This window comes from Argentina anserina, chromosome 5 (assembly GCF_933775445.1).
Source record: "Argentina anserina chromosome 5, drPotAnse1.1, whole genome shotgun sequence".
Classification (NCBI taxonomy): Eukaryota; Viridiplantae; Streptophyta; class Magnoliopsida; order Rosales; family Rosaceae; genus Argentina; species Argentina anserina.
Window position 1 is genome coordinate 5,127,317 of NC_065876.1, and position 15,103 is coordinate 5,142,419.

Genomic DNA, 15,103 nt, shown 5'->3' on the forward strand with positions numbered 1-15,103 from the left:
CCCCCCGTAATCTAAAAAAATGCTGAGCTGGCAGCTTCAAATCTACCACGTGTGAAAGCAGTAGATCGCTTCCCACGTCATATGGCGGTAAAAGGTCAAATACAAACACGTGGTCGACACCGCCAGTAGCTTATTGAATCTTCCCCACAATTTCTTCTCTCCCCTATGGGGGTTGTAACGCACTTGCTCTCTAACACGTCCCACGCTTCCGCGTAAACCGCAAACCACCACGTGGTAAAACCAGAGAGCGAGTACTTAGGTGTCTACACTCGCGAGAGTAGCGTTATCCCGGAATCTCAATTATTGACTTTTATTAAGAAAACCGTCTGATCTGAATCTCGTGCGTGCCAATATATTTAAATTATGACCGTCAGATCTTCCAAGTTGCTTATGAACGGCCAGGATTCCACTTTAAGCGGCGGGCTTCAAGGCATCGCGGGCCTTTAAGTAGAGGGGTTTGTGAAGGAGCCCATACTCTCACATCTCTCTCTCTCTTTTCTCTCTATCCCTCTTCTTCTATACGACGAAGGCTTTTTCTAGGGTTTCAGGTCGCGCGCGCGTCTTTCAACGGCTCCGGCGACGAGGTCCATGTCTCAATTGGGTTTCTGCAAGAGCTTCTAGGGTTTTGGTTAATCGAACACATTGTATTGTTTGGCTCGTGCAATTTTTGAAGCTTCAATTTTGAGATTGTATACATCGCTGATATAGGGTTTCCGACTTGGGGTTTATACGTAGAGAGAGAGGCCCAGTTTAGGTTTTCCTCTTGTAAGTTTTTGAATTCCTTTCTTACCTTTTTTTTTTCCTTTTGCGTTTGCAATTTCTTGAGAGATTGATCAATTGGGAAAGTTTCTTTATTTGGGTTATTGGGGTTTTTCTATGAGTGTTTGATAGATTCGCATTGCTTGTTTTGAGCTGGGTAATTTATCCCCAAATTTTATTTAAAGTTGTTTATGTTGCCCTGATTTGCAAGATTGAATATTGAATTGAATTTGGGCTTCTGGAATCAATAGGGCCTTTCCTTAGCTGAAAGTTTTGAACTGGGTGACGAATTCCTTGAACCCTGGACATCTGGAGAAGTATTAAGATTTGGTTGGAATAAAAGAAGAAAAACTTAACAATTGGTTTGAAATTTGGTGGTTTTCGGATTTTGGGAACTGAAGGGCTTCAATTTTGTGCATTTTGAATTTCGGTGTTATTAAGACAAGATTATAAGGGACTGAAATTATTTGCCACAGTTGATATGTGCAGTAATTTGGAGTTCATCTTATGGCACCCACTGTCCCAGTAGACTTCACTGGACAGAAGCTATCTATGATGGGGAAGTCACGCAAGTATTCCAAAGGGCAGCTATCTGGTTTTGTTCCGGATTATCGTCACGCTGTTGAGACCATGGGTGAATCAGAGGGTTTTGGAAGCTCAGGACGGGTGGATACGGAAATGACGGCTTCGGAAGACTCATGTGCGCCTTCCAAAAGGAAATGTATTAGTTTGAATGTTGACGGTCATGATAGTTTTGGGTTGCCTATGCAAGTGCTTCAGCTGTCAAGAATGTCTCGGTCTGAAAGGAAGGATTTAGAAGTGAGGCTGAGTTTTGAGCTGGAACAGGTCCGGGACCTTCAGAAGAAGATTGCAACTATGAGCTCAACGATTGTGTTATCCCCATCTAGTGATATTAGGAGTTGCAGTGATGGGAAGACCAGGCCTCCGGTCGAGGCTTATCATAGACCATCTAAACCAACTGGGCCGCAGGGTAAGAAACGAGCTCCTCAGGGGCGAAATGGTGCCCGCAACAAAAAGAGCTTATCTGTGCATGTGGAGTCAGTGAAGCCAGTTGCCGCATCAAATGCTCAATTGATGAAGCAATGTGAGAATTTGCTAAACCAGTTGATGAAACATCACCATGCTTGGGTTTTTGAAAAACCTGTTGATGTGGTGCAGTTGAATATTCCGGATTATTTCACAGTCATTAAGCATCCAATGGATTTGGGTACTGTGAAGAGCAAGTTGACTTCTTGTGCATACTCGAGTCCATTGAGTTTTGCTGCTGATGTGCGACTTACATTCTCAAATGCTATGACTTACAATCCACCTAGCAATGATGTGCATATTATGGCTCAGGTGCTCAGTAAATATTTTGAACAGAGGTGGAAGGCAATAGAAAAGAAGCTTCCAGTTGATGTGGACCCTTTGCCTTATAGACCACCTCTTCATACGGAAATCATAGAAACTGCTACACCTATGCCACCATCAAAGAAGAAGAAAACTACACCAAATGATAGTAGCTTCAAGCCAGTCAAGCCAGAAATTGTTAAACTCATCATGACTGATGAGGAAAAGCATAAACTGACCATGGAGGTGGATTCTTTGCTGGGAGAGTTGCCTGAAAGCATTATTGATTTCCTAAAAGAGCATAGTGGTGAAGGGCAAACCAGTGAGGATGAGATTGAGATTGACTTTGAGGTTCTCAGTGATGAAACTTTGTTTGCATTGCGGAAGCTTCTAGATGAATATTTGCTGGAGAAAGGGAGAAGGCTGGCAAAAGCTGAACCCTGTGAAATGGAGGTGTGCTCGTCCTTCATCTTCTCTTGATTCTTTTTTGTCTGTCATCCGTTCATTAATTCTCAACCAAATATATGTTGTGCGTCTCTTACTGTGATAGTTTTTTGATGCTGCAGATCCTTAATGAGCCGGGATTTAGCAACTCTTCACTACATCCATGTAAAGGTTTTTCCTTTTCTAACTCCACACTTATTAATTGATCTGTGCAAAAATGTGTTTTGTTTGGCTCTTATTTCCTTCCATCAATTGGAGGCTCAGTGCATTAAAAATTTCAGGCAATGACATGGTCGATGAGGATGTTGATATTGTCGGTGGAAATGATGCTCCTATATCAAGCTTTCCTCCTGTAGAGATTGAGAAAGATGGAGCTCACAAAAACAGTAAATGCAGTAGCTCTAGTAGCTCCAGTAGTGATTCCGGCTCTTCATCCAGTGGTTCGTGTTTATGTGTACTCTTCATTTATGTGGTTGTTTCCTCGTATAAAGCAATTGTGTGGTTAAGCCCTTAAATTTCTGGTGTTGAAAATTTGGAGCTCTTGAGCCCACTTAATTTTTTTGTAGACTATGTAAATATAAATTACTAACTACTTGATGACCTTGCAAGCTACGGTCCTTTGCTCTCATCTTCATTGGTGCAAGTTTCTTACATGTTTCTAGCTGTTGTTCGTCCTTAGAGAGGTTTGTTTTTGCATGGCAATAGTGTCAACTAGAATATGGTATTCTTAATGATTAAAGCAGAAATGAGTATGAAATCTTCAAAAACCTGGCCTAGGTTGTTGCCTTTTTTGTTTTGTCTGTATAGTAGCTTTCGTGCCTCCCCACAAAGAGGAAAAAAAAAACTCTTTTCTCACACTTCAGGCAGTAATATCAGCATGCTAGTAGATATAATGAGTACGCTGAGGATTTTCAATACAAGAAAATTTCATATCGAGTTGGAATCATCGCAACCTATCACTTTGATAGGGTGATTGGGGGCTATAGACACCTTTGGTAATAAGGTGACTAGCTCTTATTGGTCTTTAGTGGCTGATGTTCTGTGTCAGTGTATTCTTCTATGAGGGGTTTGATATAATGTGTGATTTGTGATCTTGTTAGTGCGAGGACTGATACCCTTTCTATTTGGTCTCTTACTGAACCGTAACTTAGTTATTCTTGTAGCCATAAACGTTCTTGATGTTGTTGCAAATTGAACTATTTCCCATGTTTTGAGAAAATATGTGGTCTTTTACTAACATGACCTGTACTCCTCAGATTCTGATTCCGCCAGTTCTTCAGAAAGTGAATCACGTGTTCCTAAAGCTTCACCTGCCTTTGGTGGAGGAAAGGTATAGTATAATACACACTAGTTCTGCTTATTTGACAGTATCTGTTTGTGGGGTTCTTGAAATCTTATATCATTTCTTACTTTATCTTGCATTATTCTTTTTGATAGGAAAAGCTTGGTTCTGAAGCAAATTTAGATCAAAAGGGAAGTGATATTGGTAATTCTCAAATTGGAAATGGTGAGTTTTGAGGATACATACTGCAGCTGTTGGTACTTGTTTTAGTACTCCCCTGAAATTAGTATGCATCTTTTGTAGATCCAATCAATGGGGTTGTACCACTGGTTGGAGAGAAATCCCTGTCTAAACCAATTTCTGTCGATGGGGGTGGACGCCAAGAGGGTAAGCATGAAAAATCATTACAAAAATATTTCTGCTCTTAATTCTGGCGCATGATCTTACAACTCATGCTGTAATATCATAGAGGAGAGCACTCCACCTGAGAGGCAGGTCTCCCCTGAAAAGCTCTACCGCGCAGCTGTATTGAGGAATCGTTTTGCAGACACGATATTTAAAGCCAAAGAGAAGGCACTTGAAAAGGTTTGTAATCCTCACCTGACGTTGCAACAAATCATTCACTAATGCTCTTCTTTATTTTATTGTCTTTTCTGTTTTGTTTTGATTTTTTTTCTTTTTGAAAGGATTATGTTTTCTTTTTGCTTTGCATCTTGCATTAGTGATTGGTTAATTATTTCTTATATTTGGTCCAGGGTGATAAGTTGGATCCCGAAAAACTGCGAATTGAGAGGGAGGAACTTGAAAGGCGGCGTAAAGAAGGTTTGGCTATCTATAGTTCTGGTTTATAGTTATTTGTTCGAGTATTTCGTTTCATGGTGACGAATGAAGGGTTTTAATTGTTAAATTGTTTTTGTCATTAGAAAAAGCACGCTTGCAAGCAGAGGCCAGAGCTGCAGAAGAGGCTCGTAAAAAGGCTGAAGCAGAAGCTGCAGCTGAAGCTAGAAGGCAAAGGGAACAAGAGAGAGAAGCGGCACGGCAGGCATTGCAAATGGTAAGTATGGTTTGATCATTTTGAAGGGAAGTAGCTTAGATCCTTAATAAATTAACTAACAAAAATTTTCTGGTGCAGATGGAAAAGACTGTTGAAATTAATGAGAACAGCCGATTCATGGAAGATCTCGAAATGTTTAGGGCGGGCGACGATGATCATCTACCACATTTCATTGAGGAAGTGAGCCCAGAGCATTCTCAAAATGAGCTTGGTGGTTTCAAATTGCAGGGGAGCTGTAATCCGTTGGAGCAACTTGGTTTATTCATGAAGGCAGATGATGATATAGAAATAGAGGAGGAAGAAAGGGATCCTTCCAGGAATGTTGAAGAAGGACCTTCTGATAATGAGCTTGGTAATTTCAAACTGCAGGATAGCAGTAATCCCTTGGAGCAACTTGGTTTATTCATGAAGGCAGATGATCATATAGATACAGAAACAGAGGAGGGAGAAATTGATCCACCCAGTAGACCCTCAGACAATGTTGAAGAGAGACCGTCAGACGATGTGGAAGAGGGACCCTCAGACGATGTGGAAGAGGGACCCTCAGACGATGTTGTAGCGGGACCCTCAGACGATGTGGAAGAGGGACCCTCAGACGGTGTTGAAGAGAGACCCTCAGACGGTGTTGAAGAGGGGTCATCAGACCATGTTGAAGAAGGACCGTCAAACAATGTTGAGATGAGACCCTCAAACAATGTTGAAGGACCGTCAAACGATGTTGAGATGAGACCCTCAGACGATGTTGAAGAGAGACCAGACGCTGTTGAAGAGGGACCCTCAGACCATGTTGAAGAGGGAACCTCAAAATATGTTGGAGAGAGACCTACAAATGATGTTGGAGAGGGACCATCAAACGATGTTGAAATGAGACCCTCGAACGATGCTGAAGGGCCATCAGAAGATTTTGTCGATGAGGGACTTTCAAAAGATGTTGAAATGAGACCCTCAAGCGATGTCGATGAGGGACTGTCACAAGATGTCGGAATGAGACCCTCGAGCGATGTTGAAGTGAGACCCTCAAGTGATGTTGAAGACAGAATTATCTCAAATGATGCTGAAGAGAGACCTTTGAACGGTGCTGAAGGGGTACCTCCAAACGAAGTTGATATTGAAGGACAGCCAAATGAAGTTGATGTTGGAGAGGGACCTTCAAACGGGGTTGGACAGGTAATTGACGAAGTTGATATTGAAGGACCATCAAATGAAGTTGATGTTGGAGAGGGACCTTTGAATGAGGTTGAAGAGGTAACTCCAAATGAAGTTGATATCGAAAGAAGATCGAATGAAGTTGATGTTGATGGGGGACTCCCAAATCATGTCGAAGAGAGACCCTTGAATGATGTTGAAGAGGGACCTATGAACGAGGTTGATCAGGTAACTCCAAGCAAAGTTGATATTGAAGGGCCTGTAAATGAAGTTGTTGTCGAAGAGGAACCAGGGAATGATATCGCAGAGGGAGCAGTACCTGGAAATGATAAAGAAGAGGAGGGGAATGATATGGAAGAGAGGGGACAAGATACGGGAGAAGTACCTGGGAATGATATGGAAGAGGAGGGACAAGATATGGGGGCAGTACCTGGGAATGATAAAGAAGAGGAGGTACAAGATATGGGAGAAGTAATTGGGAATGATATGGAAGAGGGTCCTGGTAATGATCTTGAAGGACTCGCAAATGAAGTTAAAGAGGTCTCTGCAAATGGCGGCATTGAAGAGGTTGAAGTGGGAAGAGCAGATCATGTTGAAGAGACAACAACAAATCATGTTGAAGGAGGAACTGCAAGCATGGTTGGAGATTTTGAAGGAGAGATTGATTAATGTCGTGCTCACATTCTTTCTTCATGTTTCCTTTCACCAATTGAGGAGCAAAAATGGCAAATGTCTTGCATGCCAGACGAGCTTAGAGCAGGAGAAGCAAACAAGAGTTATGAACGGGGTGTGAGCCTGTGTTCTATCAACTGATTTAATGATTTTGATTTGGGATATGGAGTGGGAACTATGGTTGGTAACGTCATCCAATCATTTTGCCCATGGACGATAAAACGTGGGTTTTTGATACAAGAGGATGTGGTTAAATCAGGAAATTCAATTTTTTGTATGTAAAAAGTAAAGCTGCATAGAATTAATCAGTTGTGTTAATAATAGGCAGGCAGACCGTTGGCTTAGAATTGTAAAATATCAGCCAAAATTATTGTGACATTTTATCCGTTTTTCTTCAGGGGAAATGTCTTCCATAGTTTGTGTTCTACTAGACAATGGCAAATGTCTTGCATGCCAATTCTACATTGTTGGATTCCTCCTCAGATCTTACGTTAACTTATTCAAATGCATATGAATTTCAATATGCACGCATACAAGTCTTCCTAATTAGTACTCTAATGTGCTCATGATCAATTAGTGCTCGATTGTTCTTGAGTCGATTTTACAAAGACGCAATGTCGTATGTTCACGAAAGCAGAGCTTCCGGAAAACGGGAGGTCGTTTTTGTCGTCCTGATACACTCAAAGCAGCACAGTAGCGCAGTCACTTATCTCGCACTCATAGCTCTCTCGGCCTCTCTCGATTCTTCGGCTGGCGACCTTTCTCGCCTCTCCTTCTTCTTCTGCTCCTTCCATTCTCAGATTCCCAATGGCGGCCACGATCGCCTTCAGCGCCGTCGGAGCTCCGGCCCGCCTCTCCCGCCGATTCTCTCACCCGAGCCCGCTTCTCGCCGGACTCCGCCTCCGTCAGTCCGTCCCGGCGCGTTACTCGAGCTCAGTATCTTCATCCTCTGGCTCAGGTAAAACCGATCGCATTCTCATTTTCCTGTAATTAGTGATGAAATTTAATTGAATACAAGTAGTAGCAGGAATTAGGGCTCAGTCTGTGGCGGTGGAGCCAGTGAGTCCGGCGACAGCTCCGAAAGTGGAGGCTCCGGTGGTTATTGTGACCGGAGCTTCTAGAGGAATCGGGAAGGCGGTTGCTCTCGCTCTAGGGAAATCGGGTTGTAAGGTAATCTTCATCATCATAGTCTTCAATCTTCATCGATTGCGGTGTTGAAGTAGTCAGAGATTTATGACTGCATTTCATTTTTACAGGTGCTTGTAAACTATGCAAGGTCATCTAAGGAAGCCGAACAAGTTTCCAAGGAGGTATTTTGCTTTATGATGTAATCATAGAATGCTGTAAATTTTGAATGTATGGACATATAGAGGCCACTCCAGACTCGAAATCGTCAGTCGAATTTCGTGTTTTGTTAAAGATTAGAGCTAGAATCTGGGGATTGCGTTGAGCTGCGAGCAAGTTCTTTGATTTATATGCAGTGTCTAGTAACAGACTGACAAGTTGGTGTAGAGTGGTAGAGGGGAGACTGTGTGGTGGATAATTTGAACTTGGATGTTGTATTTCTGTAGATTGAGGAATTTGGCGGTCAAGCTCTGACGTTTGGGGGTGATGTTTCAAAGGAAGAAGATGTAGCGGCTATGATCAAAACTGTAAGACAACCTGCTGTTTTTACTTGTTCTTTTGTTTGTTATTGCGATTCAACATGATTTCATTTCAGTCAGATGATTACAGGTGGTTGATGCATGGGGAACAGTCGATGTCTTGGTTAATAATGCAGGTTAGCATCAGAATCTACTTCTTATAAGGTGTCTAATTACATTCTTCATTGCTATCTTTAACTGACCCTTTTTTCATTCTTTTCAGGAATAACACGGGATGGCTTGTTGATGAGAATGAAAAAATCCCAATGGCAGGAGGTTATTGATTTGAATCTAACAGGTGTATTCTTATGCACACAGGTATTTATGTTGGGGAACCTTTCTATTCAGTAATTGTGGTTTGCTAGCTCAGATCAATTATTTTACTAGTGATCCATGCTCTTTGCAGGCTGCAGCCAAAGTCATGATGAAACAGAGAAAGGTAAATACAGCTATTTCCTGTCCTTATGCTTTCCATACGAAAATTTGATTATTCTTCTTCATTATCTTAAGATATTCATCATATTGCAGGGAAGAATTATCAATATAGCATCTGTTGTTGGTCTTGTTGGCAATGTTGGACAAGCCAACTACAGTGCTGCAAAAGCAGGGGTGATTGGCTTCACGAAGAGTGTTGCAAAGGAATATTCAAGCAGGAACATCAATGTATGTACATCTGATTCAAGTTTTTACATTTGGGACTTTTTTTTTTGGAAGATTATCCTGGCAATATCTTAGAGCCTTGTGCACTGTTATGGCAAGAATAAGGAATGCAATTAACATGCATCTCACTTGACAATTGTTATGCTGTTCCAGTTTCAAGACGTTCCTAATATGAAAAAGTTTTTCCACCCATACAAGATGGGCTGAAGCAACTATCTAACTATATTCTTTTTTCCATAGGTCAATGCTGTAGCTCCTGGGTTTATTGCATCTGATATGACTGCCAAGCTTGGAGAAGACATAGAGAAGAAAATCCTTGGGTCGATCCCCTTAGGTGAGATAACTAGTTGGTGGCCAGTTATGGAAGCATCATTATCATACCTCTTATAGATACCGTTCATCATACACTAAATAAATTACATGTTTTATCGGTCAAGTGAGAACTATGAACTCCTGTCAGACTGTCACTTCATGTATTTCTTTTTCTTTGGTGTGCACTTAGATGAAGATAGTATTACATTTGTCCCATTAAGTGTTAGCCAACCCTTTCACTATGTGGATAGTAGAAAGTAATAACAGTATCTGCCTATCTGGTGTTTCATGGATTATACTTCTGTTGCAGCCTGCTCTAAGATGATTGAATACAAATTTATTCCCCTTTATCTTCTTTTCTTGTTCGCCACAACAGAAATATTTGAGTTCGAAGAATAAATCATAAATAAGAGAAAATGCTTATTCAATTTGCAATGCTTTCAGGGCGTTATGGTCAACCTGAAGAAGTTGCTGGATTGGTGGAATTCTTGGCTCTTAATCCTGCTGCCGGTTATATTACTGGACAGGTATATATCATTGAATATATTGTGCCATCTTTAAATAGGAAAGTTGCAAAATTTGAAAAGTCTTTGGCATCCATATCAAGTTTTATCGATCTTTTGTAGGTGTTGACAATTGATGGAGGAATGGTGATGTGAGAGCCCAGTCTGGCACCCATAGGACTGAATGAACATTTTTATATGATAGTGAGTTTAAGATAAAAGAGCTTTCGTGTAAATTCCAGTTTTTGCCAGTAACTTGAAACAAAGTAGAAAGAGTACTGTAGTTTTTCTTTTGGTTTTGTTAAGGGCTGTTGATATTTTCTCTCATTATGAACCGGCGCAAATGAACAGAAACTAATAGATATTTTTTTTTGGTGCCACATGATATGCTAAACAAGTGTACAAGATATCATAAGATTATGGCAAAGACCATTGTACTTGCATCAACAGACTTAAAACTTTGTTAAGTTATATTATTTCCAATATTAAAAAGATAAATACGTTCTCTTCGCATTCCATGGATGAATTCCAGGACTCAACATAAAATCAGAATCATATCTATTATACCCAAGTCTCTCACTATTCATCGTAAAAAGAAGTCTGATTGATTGAGCAATTTAAACATGAATAGTAGATTATTGTATTGCCGGAGAACTCAAGCTTTCACTTACCGTATTCAAATTCTTTATCTACTTTGCTTCCACAATCTGTTGGCATCGGGTAGTTGCACAAGAGACGCAAGTGACTACTATCCTCACATTGGAAAATGCATTTGTCATGATAGAGGTGCCGTTCTTCTTCTACTCCCTCAAAGTGATCAAGGTCCTCTCTACAAATAATACACATTTCCATACTATCCAGTCTCACTTTTTCTAGACATTCTAAATCAACGATCTAGCTTGGGTACATTTTTCTGTCCCGAATATTTCATCAATAATGTTGGTATGAACCTCAGAATTGAGAAGCTTGAAGCTGAGAGATTGAGACGAATCCTCTGGATAGTATAGGGCTCGTTACAGGGACACAGCTCACACAATGCACTCGCCTGCTACGCTGGCCAACAAAATTTTTTGTCGCCAAATGCGAAAATTGGTACAATAGTATATACTTGAAAGTTGAAACAAGTCAAGAAGACAAGAACCCTCGAGTTCTTCTACATTATTTATAGGAAGTAACACCTAATCCAGATTCTTCAAGAGAAATGGATATATATATGCTGTCTCTAGTCTTAGCAACAAAAATTGGAATTGCCCTCCGCAACTCTGCCTCTTTTTAAAGTCACTTTACTATACAGATACATGTTTCACTTGAGCCATCTGCCAGTTGAGAGACTTAATCCTCAAACATGCCCTCATCTGAAATTCCAGGAGATTCTGTCCCATTAACATGGGGCTGGGTGGTCATATCACCGGTTTCATTCAAGAAGCTGAAATCAAAGTCGTCGTCGTCGTCTTCATCATCGTCACCTGTGTATGTATCTTCCTCCTCATATTCTCTTGGTTTTATCCCCTTGGCTTCTCTTTGCATCCGCTGTTCGATACAATCATCATATGACATTTCGTACCAGATGTTACTCTTTCCAACAATAGCTTTGTTGTGAGCATCAGTCAGCCGTTCTTGCTTGCTTTTCTCTGAATTCTTTGGTTCTCCCCAGTAGTCATACCGGTATAGAGCATTGTCTGGGTCATATTGATCCTTCCCAAAGTAGCTCTCATCCATATACCTCCCTGGCTCTTCCAGTGGTAGACCAAGAGCTTTACGGCTGTAGGTTAAATCTTAGTTTTAGCTATTTAACTTCAACAGATGGTAGAAGAATGAACGGAAAACATAGAGATAAAAGTACATAGCATCAAAACATATAGGACTTCTTGCAGTACCAGCTTATATCTCTGATCAAAGCTTCTCTTTCCTCCAATGACCGACGCCAATGTAAGAAGTCATACTCGTCCATCTCAATATTGCGCCTCATTTTGGTAACTTTGTATTCCTCTCCTCTCTCTTCTGTTTCTTTTTTTAGTGTGTTACGAAGCTGCAGGAGAAATCAAAAAGAAAAAAAATTAATACCAGAGCTAAATTTAATGTCACCTGCTTTATCAAATCCTCAAAATCAGAGATTGCCGTCAAACTTTAGCATAAAACAATCCAATGAATTTTTTATTGAACTAATTTTCTAGCATGATTCATAACAGAAATGCAACATATAATCTTAAAATGAAACAACACAGAACAACTGGGCAAACAAAAAGTGATTGGATTAATTGACCAAGAGACAAATAAAGCATCTGACCTGACGCTCAGCAAAAGCAGCCTCCAGGTCAAGTTCTTTAACACTAGTTTTCTGCAAACAAATATGACAGCAGAAAGTAAGTGCCACACTGCCACCACATAGGACCACATACAATTTCAAGAAGAGTAAATGCTCACCAGAATCACTTTTGGTACTAAGGTTTTCTTATAATAAGCTTTTGTGTATTCTATACTATTTTCTTCATTTAAATCTTCAGTATCAGTTAACTCTGATAGTTTTTTGTCTTTGTATTTCCCAGGATTAGCCTCCACATCATCCAAAATCATCTGTTCAGCAACATGTATCTGCCACAACTGCATAAAAGAAACAATGCATGTCAAGAATCACAGTGGTCACAAGTGAAATTACACTAATAAGTCATAGCTAACACGAAGTATGCCATGGACTTGAATGAAAATTATCAAACATAAAAATACTTTACAACTCAACAATTTACCTTATCAACATAAGGGTGATTTGACAATAGAGGTTCCTCCACAGGTTTATCTTTTGGATCCTTCCTGGGCACTGGCGGTCTTCCGCAATCACGCTGAGAAGCGAACATGGTACATCACCAATTATAAACATTTGTTTATAGTAGGCAGTAAGAGCAAAATGCTTTCACAGAGTTCGAAACGTTAAGAAATGACTGACATCCAGGTTACTAAATACAGGCAACAAATAACCTACAACTCTTAAAGAAAACCACAACCAACTCACTCCACCCCTACCCCTAGCCAGTTTTAACAAAGAAATAATAGTCGACATTCAAGGGAAAAAGCAAGATAAATATCAAACATAAAAGAGGGAGAAGCACAAACCCTTAACTCATCTGGATTAGTATCTTCATCACGATGAAATATTGGTGGAAAGTCAAATCTGTTAAAGCTGGAAGTATTGAAACAAGATGAAATTGACAAGAGACCAATTTGATCAGAATATTATCCCAGGATTTCCTAAAACAGAAATGAATGGATGTAATAAACTAGGAATACATACATAAGGTGGTCTATATTTGGATATACGAAACGCAATTCAATTGGAAACCGAAAGCGATAAGGATCTCGTTTAGCCTGCACAAGAAAAATTCAATAAGATAATACCCAGAAGCTATAACACTACCTACAGAATAGCAAGTTACGATCATTCCATAAGCAGAGATACAGTTTAAGTAAAACAAAAGGAGAGAAACAAAGAAACTGGAGAGCAGCACTTACCAGAACTTCAACCATGACACGCATACCAACTTTTATGTGATGACGGATCCAGTACCAGTCATTATTCTTTATAGGAACCCACCTGAGAGACATTAATACTCATCAACCAATTTTGCATCGAAAGAAGTCCTTATCTTTTCAACTCTAGAATAGTTAAACTATGGAAGTACTAATGCATAGTACTCTACAATCACAAATTAGTTTTTAATCCCCTTGAAAAATAAAGATACTGGCTTCCAGCAATGTACAGAAATTTAAAGTAACAAAAACATCAGTAAAACTAGATGAGACAAGCATAGCATATGATACTAACCCATCATATACACCTCCAATGTCCACAAATGCTCCTTGATACAGATGTATAGATGTCACTTTTCCGTTGCAGATCTGCATCACACATTTTCCACTCTAACATCAGCCACTCCATTTCTTGCCACCAAAGACACATCATTTACAGTATATTACTGCATTTTGTCGTACATAAAACATAACTATGCTCTAGGAATAACACATTGACTATCTTAGCTATCAGCATTCTTTATGTTCAATTCCGGAAACACACAAAATAAGTCATAAGAGATCAGCATAAAAACTTACTTGTCCGGGGTAGTAAAACGGAAGCTCATACTGCACAGCAAATGAAAATCAACGTCAAACACACAATTGGAGCATTCAAATCATAAACTCGAAAAGCAATCAAACAAGAATCAGAACGCATCATACCATGCCCTCTTTGTAGTCCTTGCCTCTCTTCCTCCTCCCTGGATGGTAATCCTGATCGTACTACATTCACAACCAACACAATCACATTAAAAACACTCACAATAAAATCCAAACAACAAGAACAAGAACAACACAATCTACTCCTCGTAACAAACCTTATAAGACTCCTCCTCCAACCGATCCTTATTGGCGGCGGCCCACTGCTTATACTGCTTCAAGAAAACCTTATACCTATCCAAACACACGTCATCCTTGTCCACTCTATTCACCCCACTCTCCAACTCACTCATCTTCACTCTCACCGCCTGCAGCTTATGGCCTCCTCTTATATACTCCAGCTCCTCCCTATCCACCTCCCAGTCCCTCGGCGGCCAATCCCGCGGCGCCAGCTGTCTCACCACCAGCGGGCCGGCCCAGTAAGTCTCGAGCTTGTCCGGAATATTGCCCTTAATCTCGAACTGCTTCTTGTAGTAGTCGTCCTCCGTCAGGCCCATCTCCTCCATCTTCTTCTTCCGGTAGCTGGGCCGGAGCATCTTGAAGGCCTCGATGGCCTCCGGCGACTGGAGCGCGACTTCCTCGCCTTCGTTGAGAGATTTGCGGGCGAAGTTGGCCTCGGGGGTGAGGATTTCCTCCCATGGGGCCCAGCCGCGCTCGACCCAGTTGCGGCGGCGGGCCTCGTCCTCGGTCTCTTTGTCTTTTGGGCCGAAGTTCTGGAGGAAGGTCTCGTCGACGGGGAACTCGTCGGAGCTGAAGGCCTTGAGTTTGAGGGTGGTGGGGCATTTGGGTGGAGGAGGGTTTAGGGTTTTAGGGAAGGTGAAGAGGAACTGGTGAGGGGTTTGGAGGAGCTGCATCACTGTGAGAGTGAAGACTGTGTTTCCTAAGTCAAACTGGTCAGAGTGGATAAAGTAATTTCTATTTTTTTAGTTTGGTCAGGTTGGGTTTTGATCTGCTGCAGCGCTGGTATATGACTCTCAGCTCTGGAATTGATTGATCACACTATCACAGGGTTTAAAAAATAGACTACGACAGGTCGTATGACATGGTCTTCCGG

At 40.9% G+C, this 15,103-nt stretch overlaps 3 protein-coding genes across 8 annotated transcripts; 2 read left to right on the forward strand and 1 right to left on the reverse strand.

Annotated features, from left to right (window-relative positions):
* Window positions 1–488: 488 nt before the first annotated feature.
* Window positions 489–7,171, forward strand: LOC126796480 (transcription factor GTE8). Of its 6 annotated transcripts, none has more exons than XM_050523317.1 (11): window positions 489–2,562; window positions 2,676–2,724; window positions 2,835–2,993; window positions 3,810–3,883; window positions 3,991–4,060; window positions 4,139–4,222; window positions 4,305–4,420; window positions 4,591–4,657; window positions 4,759–4,889; window positions 4,968–5,440; window positions 5,489–7,171. In XM_050523317.1, the coding sequence occupies exons 1-11, from the start codon at window positions 1,267–1,269 to the stop codon at window positions 6,702–6,704; spliced, it is 3,735 nt and encodes a 1,244-aa protein (XP_050379274.1). In that variant the 5' UTR covers window positions 489–1,266; the 3' UTR covers window positions 6,705–7,171. The 6 variants fall into 6 exon arrangements, with proteins under 6 accessions (XP_050379274.1, XP_050379271.1, XP_050379272.1 ...); XM_050523314.1 differs by having other exon boundaries at window positions 489–765; window positions 971–2,562; window positions 4,968–7,171; XM_050523315.1 differs by having other exon boundaries at window positions 489–765; window positions 1,011–2,562; window positions 4,968–7,171.
* A 255-nt stretch (window positions 7,172–7,426) lies between these two features.
* Window positions 7,427–10,188, forward strand: LOC126795058 (3-oxoacyl-[acyl-carrier-protein] reductase 4-like). Its single transcript, XM_050521876.1, has 11 exons — window positions 7,427–7,665; window positions 7,735–7,877; window positions 7,964–8,017; window positions 8,279–8,359; window positions 8,442–8,487; window positions 8,574–8,668; window positions 8,757–8,789; window positions 8,879–9,013; window positions 9,251–9,344; window positions 9,767–9,849; window positions 9,949–10,188. The coding sequence occupies exons 1-11, from the start codon at window positions 7,515–7,517 to the stop codon at window positions 9,979–9,981; spliced, it is 948 nt and encodes a 315-aa protein (XP_050377833.1). The 5' UTR covers window positions 7,427–7,514; the 3' UTR covers window positions 9,982–10,188.
* Window positions 10,189–10,936: 748 nt separating this feature from the next.
* Window positions 10,937–14,926, reverse strand: LOC126795020 (protein PLASTID TRANSCRIPTIONALLY ACTIVE 10). The gene is made up of 12 exons (XM_050521831.1): window positions 14,208–14,926; window positions 14,053–14,112; window positions 13,927–13,956; window positions 13,643–13,716; window positions 13,330–13,411; window positions 13,112–13,185; window positions 12,934–13,000; window positions 12,570–12,662; window positions 12,250–12,426; window positions 12,113–12,163; window positions 11,703–11,854; window positions 10,937–11,587 (listed from the first exon to the last, which is right to left on the reverse strand). Exons 1-12 carry the CDS (start codon window positions 14,901–14,903, stop codon window positions 11,158–11,160), a joined length of 1,986 nt encoding a protein of 661 aa, XP_050377788.1. The 5' UTR covers window positions 14,904–14,926; the 3' UTR covers window positions 10,937–11,157.
* Between the last annotated feature and the right edge of the window lie 177 nt (window positions 14,927–15,103).